Consider the following 7215-nt stretch of genomic DNA (forward strand, 5'->3'; position numbering starts at 1 on the left):
AAAAAGATCTCCCGGACGAGCCCCCAATTGTTACATCCCAAAGACAGTTGAGGAGTATGGGGGGAATGAAGAAGTAAAACCAGGAGGGTATAGTTAATGATTTATTTAAAAACAATCCAGGAAGAATCTTGAGTGTGGAGGGGAAAATCTAGGAGAGACCATGAACCTTGGATCTTCATAAGCAAGGTCCCATTCAGCTACAAGCACTATTTTTCCATCTGTTCACGTGACGTTGCCAAGTGGAAGTTGCTATGGATGAGGTAGGTAGGGAGGAGCTGTTGTTGTGATCGGTTTGCCAGAAAGAAATAAAGTGACATAAAGAGGAGCTACAATCACAGAGCTGTCTCGGCTCTGATCTTTCATGGTCTCTGATGATGGAGGTTCATGATGAAGAACTTTGCTTTCCACAACTCAACACCTCCTGTAGAAAACCAGCAGTTCCATGGCTCAAAGCTGTGTTTCTGCAGTCTGTTCTCTCTTTCAGCTGTGTGTTTTCTGTGTCTCTCAATCTACTTGTTATCATTTCAGTCTCCCATTTCAGGCAAGGGAACATATATTTTCCTGTATGTGATGATGATGATTTTCCTAGCAGCAAAGAAGAATAAACTGTGTCATATTTTTATTTATTAAATTAAACATTGCATACAAACTGTAGATTGATATTAGCTTTGCTTGGACACTTTTATATGTTTCAGTGCTTTTGTTTATTATTCTGTTTTCCTCCCCAGGCAGCTTCACAAAACCACCAACTTCCTGCTTCTGTCTCTGGCCATATCAGACTTCTTGGTGGGCCTTGTTGTTTTTCCAGGTGAAGGTAGCAGACGAACCACTTGCTGGTTTCTTGGTGATGTTATGTGTTTACTGTACATACATATTATCAGTATGATTACCTGTGTCTCTGTTATAAATATCATACTGATATCTGCTGACCGCTATGTAGCTATATGTTACCCTCTGCATTATCACAGGAGAATCACTGTGGCAAGAATACGACTGTGCATCAGTCTGTGCTGGATTTATTCAGCTTGCTACAGCATTACATTTGTGAAGGATGGCTTCAGTGGAAAAAAGGCTTCTTGTCATGGAGAGTGTTTGTTTTTAATTGACTTCAGTGCCGCAGTTTTAGATCTTATTGTAGCTTTTATCACTCCAGTTACGGCCATCATAGTTCTCTACAGCAGAGTGTTTGTAGTGGCCGTTTTTCAGGCTCGAGCCATCCGCTCCACTGTTACAGCTGTGTCCCTGCAGCGTTCAGCAACAGTAGGAAAATCTGAGCTGAAAGCAGCCAGGACTCTTGGTATTTTAGTCATTGTGTTTCTGATATGTTTCTGTCCATTTTACTGTGCTGCTCTAGGAGGTGATTTCTCGTTTAACACGTCTGCTGCTGCGCTGTGTCTTTTCTGCATTAACTCTTGTCTTAATCCTTTAATCTATGCCATATTTTATCCCTGGTTTAGAAAAGCAATTAAACACATTGTGACACTGAAGATATTCCAGCCTGGCTCCAGTAAGGCCAATATACTGTAGAAAAATATTCAACTGTGTAAGTAAATAAAACCTTCTTCCACGTGTTAAAAGTTCTCGAAGCATTTATTTAATAATATCTTTTGAAAACCAGTCCAATAAAAAGTATTCACCCACTTGGGTTTTGGGCGGCTTGATTTTTTTAAAATTGCCTTTACTAATAATTAATGATCAACGAAATAAATCAAAGTTACCAAGTCTGGGCACCACCTAATTATCAGGAAAGTAATAACCAAATAGTTCAGTCTCAGTTATTGTTTATAAGTACAAGTTCCTGATAAGGCTCAAGTTTTTTAAATAATAGAGGAAGGTACAAGTCCAACACTGACATTAACTGATGAATTATGCAATGATGTCACAGTTCAGTATGAAATGTAAATGTTGAGAAACCAGATTTTTTTTCTTGGGATATTCGGAGCACGTTAGTTTAAACTAATTCAGATTTATTTACACAGCAACACCAGAAATATGCAACAAATACAACATTATAATATTCTATAGTAATATCTATTAACTAGTATGAATGCTCAAAATAACTTACAATTGGTCTGGCAGAGCATTCTACATCTGACAAAAACTATGAGGTTACGCTGACCCCCTACTGGTGGATGAACCCAATCTCTCTCTCTTTTCGTTTAAGATTAGAGGTGAGATGGTCACAAAGCCCTACAACTCTGCCATTGTCACAATCCTCCAGCCCGACCCTTCAGGAACACCAAAAACGTTGGGTATTCGAGACAGCACAGCCAAAGAAATCACCTGGGCCAAAAGGATGGTACTGAAAGCTTGTGCTTACCGGCTGGCAGAGATTCTCAATGTTTCTGTGGCACAATGAACTGTCCGTCCCTGTCTTAAGTCAGCAAGTATCATCTCAACCAGAGATAGATAAATCATCCAATGATGCCATCACCACTGCCCTCCATGTAGCACTGACTCACCTAGAACAACAGGGGGAATTATGTATGAATGCTCTTCCTGGACTACTCCTCTACTTTTAACACAATAACTCCACTGATTCTTGTTGACAAAATGTATTCTTTGAAGATATTCCTATCCACCTTTGAACTGATCAGAAAATCCCTCACTGATCGTCCTCAAACCACCAGAGTTCGGCCCCTCTGCTCCTCCACACTAAAAGCTTAGTACAGGTTCACCACAGGGAAGTGTGCCGAGCCCCCTTCTCTACTGCCTGTACATACGTTATACTGCAACCTACTCACTCCTTCAACACCATCATACAATTTGCTGATGACACTACTGTCATTGGACTTGGTACAGGGATGAAATTCATCCCTGTGGATTAATTTCACAGGGATGAATTTCCACAGGGAAATTCCACAATGGTGTGGAAGAAACAACCTACAGTTAAACACAACAAAAACAAACAAATGGTGACAAACTTGTGGAAGAACTACACAGGCTCTTCTCTGAGCCTGTGTAGAAAGGGTTCAGACCTTCAAGTTCTTTGGTGTCAACATTTCAGAAGACTTAATCTTATCAGAAAACACGTCAGTGGTGAACAAGACCCAATACCACTTGTAATAACATTGACTAAAAACAATAAATAAAAAACAACAACATCTGAATCAACAGCTGTAGGTGTCCAGCTTCACACCACTATCGATTTGGTTCTGGCATACTGCAGAACCAACCGACTTGTTAGTGTTGTGATATAAGGACACCAGCAGCTGCTCTGCTTAATCTTGTTCTGCTGAAAAATGACCGTGCAATGACAATAAACCTAATCTACTCTAAGATACTTAAGACCTGAGTAATTGGTTGGCTTGGCTGATAGAACACGTGTACAATGTACAATGGTTATATTCCTCAACCGGGTTGTCCTGGGTTTGATAACAGGGCTCAGGCCTTTTGCTCTTCCCCCTCTCACACACCAATGGGGAAAAATCAACTGAAAAAGAGATTAAATAGTTAAATTTCTTTGTTGGTGTTTCTCTTCACCTTATTTACTGTCAACTTACTGTTCAATAAAGATAGCTGGTGCTGTTTTCTTAAAATCATTTAAAAAAAAGATTAAAAAAACCCCAACCTTTTAACATTTTTAACAATGATTCAGTGCTTAATCATTTAATGATTCATTTAATCATCAAGGATTTAATGATTAAACATTGAACATCTGATTCAATATTTAAAAATGAGACTCAAAAATAAAGTCAACGTTATGTGTAAATTCTAGTTTTTCTCTATTTTATATTTAAAAAAAATACACATACATAAAATAAATACAAAATAAATTCAAGCAGAAGAAACACTATTCCAAGTCATGGTTCAGCAGACAGAAAATAACACTTGAACAATGTTTGTGAATAAACAAAATGACTCTCACAAACAGGTGTGTGTTAGTGTTTCGTGCATTGTTGATTAAAACAAATTAATTTAGTAATGTAGCATAGTAGCAGTATTCAGGAATTTTAATCAACTAAATTGCGATGCTATATATTAATATTACTCAAGAGAAAGTTCAATATGGATGTTATTGTCATTTTAATGAACTCAACTCATATTAGGGCTGTGAGTGGATGAAGAAAAGTAAACACTGTAAGGTTAAAACACGGAGTTAAGTTTTATTTTCAGATAAGAGCACAAATGTTAAAAATACAAACATGGTGCAATTTTTTTTAGCAACGTTTACATAAGATCAGTTTTACAAACAATAAGAAAATGAACAAGTATTGCCCATGCTTTGAGCTCATGCAGCAGATGAAATACATCTGTTAACCTACATAAAATAACTTACACAAGGGTAAATGACAATTGCTTTACTTGGAGTTGCAACGTTTCCATGCAAAAATAGGGTCTGCAGATGCTTGGTTCCTGTCATTTGAGCTGGGCTTAAACTCATTCATGTAGAAAATTGCACTTAATTTGTGAACAAAGAGTTGAGAGGTTATGTGAAAAAGTGGAAAAGGTTTTATTTACTTCCTCAAAGTTTTATATTTGTCTACATTATGTTAGCCTTACTGGAGCCAGGCTGGAATATCTTCAGTGTCACAATGTGTTTAATTGCTTTTCTAAACCAGGGATAAAACATGGCATAAATCAAAGGATTAAGACAAGAGCTAATGCAGAAAAAACACAGCACAGCAACAGACGTGTTAAACGAGACATCACCTCCTAGAGCAGCACAGTAAAATGGACAGAAACATATCAGAAACACAATGACTAAAATACCAAGAGTCCTGGCTGCTTTCAGCTCAGATTTTCCTACTGTTGCTGAACGCTGCAGGGACACAGCTGTAACAGTGGAGCGGATGGCTCGAGCCTGAAAAACGGCCACTACAAACACTCTGCTGTAGAGAACTATGATGACTGTAACTGGGACTGTAAAGGTTACAATAAGATCTAAAACTGCGGCACCGAAATCGATGAAAAACAAACACTCTCCATGACAAGAAGCCTGTTTTGCACTTATGCCATCCTTCACAAATGTAATGCAGTATAAAGCTGAATAAATCCAGCACAGACTGATGCACAGTCGTATTCTTGCCACAGTGATTCTCCTGTGATAATGCAGAGGGTAACATATAGCTACATAGCGGTCAACAGATATCAGTACGATATTTCCAACTGAGGCACAGGAAATCATACTGACAATATGTATGTACAGTAAACACATAACATCACCAAGAAGCCAGCAGGATGTTAGTCTGACAGCTTCACCCGGACAGAGAACAAAGCCTACCAAGAAGTCTGATATGGCCAGAGACAGCAGCAGGAAGTTGGTGGTTTTGTGAAGCTGCCTGGGGAAAGAAAACAGAATAATTCAACAGGAATAAACTGGAAGTGGGTTTTTAAATGAACAAGCATAATTACTACAAGACGACAGTCTTGCAGTTTTGTATGACATGCAAAATGTTTAAAATACAATCATCTGGCGGTGAAGGTTTTCAATGAAAGTGAGCTTTTCTTTGCCTGAAATGGGAGACTGAAATGATAACAAGCAGATTGAGTGTCACAGTGAGCACACTGATGAAAAAGAGCAGAAACACAAGCGGGTTCCTTGACATTTTTGGCTTCCTACACGAAGTGTTGTAGAGCTGTGGAAAGCAGAGTTCTTCTACGTCATATACCTCCATCATCAAAGACCCTAAAAGATAAATGACTGTGGCGGCTCTCTGATCATAACTCCTTTCTGCATCCTTTTTTTATCTCTGTATGGCACACATACACAACAACTGGCCTCTGTGGTCCTTCGCCCTGCCCACTTCACACATCTCAACTCACACTTAGCAACCAATGTTGTTTTTCACTCGAGTCTCCTTTTGTTTTCCGGTTAGTCTTCAATTTTACGGTTCAGTTTCAACCTGTTACTAGCTGAAAAGCATTCAGTTGTTCACAAGGAAACTTTATCCTGATCTTGCACGGCCCGGTACCAATTGGTCCACGGACTGGTACCGGTACCGGTCTGTGGACCGGGGGTTGGGGACCACTGCCAGCCATAAAAGATCCCATTGAGAAAAATGTGACCAGATCACAAACGTTGACAGAGAAAAGGCTACACTCAGCTAGCAGAAAGGTGCCATTCAGTGTGGGACAGTTGGTGTTGAGGCAAAATGTAAGAAGTCAACAAAGAAAAGGGGATAAGCTACATAATCACATTTGTTCTCTGAGCGAGTGGTTTTATATCAATAGGATAATATTTGGGGGAACATAGTTAGGGCATGCGGATATTGGCAGGCTAATAATTTGCTATGCCAATAAATGCATTCCCCTACTAATATGGTTATTTCCTTCAAAGAGGGAAATAACCTTTTCTACATAATCACACTTGTTCTATGATCTACTGGTTTAAGTTTCATATCTATAAGACATTTGACAGGCGATGCAGATATTGGCAGGCTCAGAAATTTAAATGTATCCCCTCCTATATTAATATACTAGACAGTTAAGGGTGATATAAAATGTTCTACGTATTAGGGCTTGTTTTCTCATGCATTAAGCTATTATGGTGTTAAAAAAAAAGTGGGGAATTGTAAACCATTAGTGGAGAACATATTCTTCAGACACTGACTGTAAAACATTCGACTCATATGTCTCAATAAAGGTGTCAAAACCATATTTCAATTCATCTGCAAATTAAAATCCACTGTTTAAGGGCTTACTTTATCAAGAAACATGATAATGTTACCAACATCTTTAAAAGTTGCCTCTTCGGTCATATTTCAGTCTGTTTTATCATCAATATGCGACACTTTAGAGTGAAAGACGTTCCCGCGACAGGCTTGCATTTCTCGGCAAAACCCCCGTCTTGGTATCCAGACCGGTCTCGAGACCACTTTTTGATGGTCTCGGTCTCGCCTCGGACTCGACCACATTTGGCCGGTCTTGTCTCGGGCATTGAGGACTCGGAACCACAACTTCGGAAATGTCACTAAACTTACAGCATACTGTCCAGCTTATTTGTTAACATATTCACAAGATGCAAAACATACCGATTAAATTCCAAGTAATAACGTGACTTACTTCTTGCATGTTTCTTATTCCTCTCTATCTCCTGCCTTTCACTCACACGTGGCGCTCTGAGACATACGCAGTGGTTTCCTCTCAACGAGAGAAGATGTCTGTCTGATCATCAGTAATAGAGTTGCGCTACATAAATCATAAGAAATCCGATGGCAAAAGCTAACTCAGCAGCGCTTCGCATTCATAGGCGGTGGGGACAACGTCTAACTT

The 7215-nt window shown here is 39.2% G+C and overlaps 2 protein-coding genes across 2 annotated transcripts; one reads left to right on the forward strand and one right to left on the reverse strand.

Annotated features, from left to right (window-relative positions):
- The first annotated feature begins 255 nt into the window (after window positions 1-255).
- On the forward strand, window positions 256-1552 carry LOC106939298 (trace amine-associated receptor 13c-like). Its single transcript, XM_015021662.1, has 2 exons — window positions 256-260; window positions 696-1552. The coding sequence occupies exons 1-2, from the start codon at window positions 256-258 to the stop codon at window positions 1525-1527; spliced, it is 837 nt and encodes a 278-aa protein (XP_014877148.1). The 3' UTR covers window positions 1528-1552.
- Window positions 1553-4160: 2608 nt separating this feature from the next.
- Window positions 4161-5867, reverse strand: LOC106939300 (trace amine-associated receptor 13c-like). Its single transcript, XM_015021664.1, has 2 exons — window positions 5455-5867; window positions 4161-5282 (listed from the first exon to the last, which is right to left on the reverse strand). Exons 1-2 carry the CDS (start codon window positions 5619-5621, stop codon window positions 4484-4486), a joined length of 966 nt encoding a protein of 321 aa, XP_014877150.1. The 5' UTR covers window positions 5622-5867; the 3' UTR covers window positions 4161-4483.
- Window positions 5868-7215: the final 1348 nt, after the last annotated feature.

The sequence above is a fragment of the Poecilia latipinna genome, unplaced genomic scaffold (genome assembly GCF_001443285.1).
Source record: "Poecilia latipinna isolate Pla-1442-1.1 unplaced genomic scaffold, P_latipinna-1.0 Scaffold2824, whole genome shotgun sequence".
In the NCBI taxonomy this organism is placed as follows: domain Eukaryota; kingdom Metazoa; phylum Chordata; class Actinopteri; order Cyprinodontiformes; family Poeciliidae; genus Poecilia; species Poecilia latipinna.

Coding starts and splice junctions, on each gene's coding strand:
- LOC106939300 (XM_015021664.1), bottom strand. CDS start 5,621: ATGATGGAGGTATATGACGTAGAAGAACTCTGCTTTCCACAGCTCTAC. Junction 5,283..5,454: donor ATTTCAGTCTCCCATTTCAG/GCAAAGAAAAGC, acceptor TTCTTTCCCCAG/GCAGCTTCACAAAACCACCA.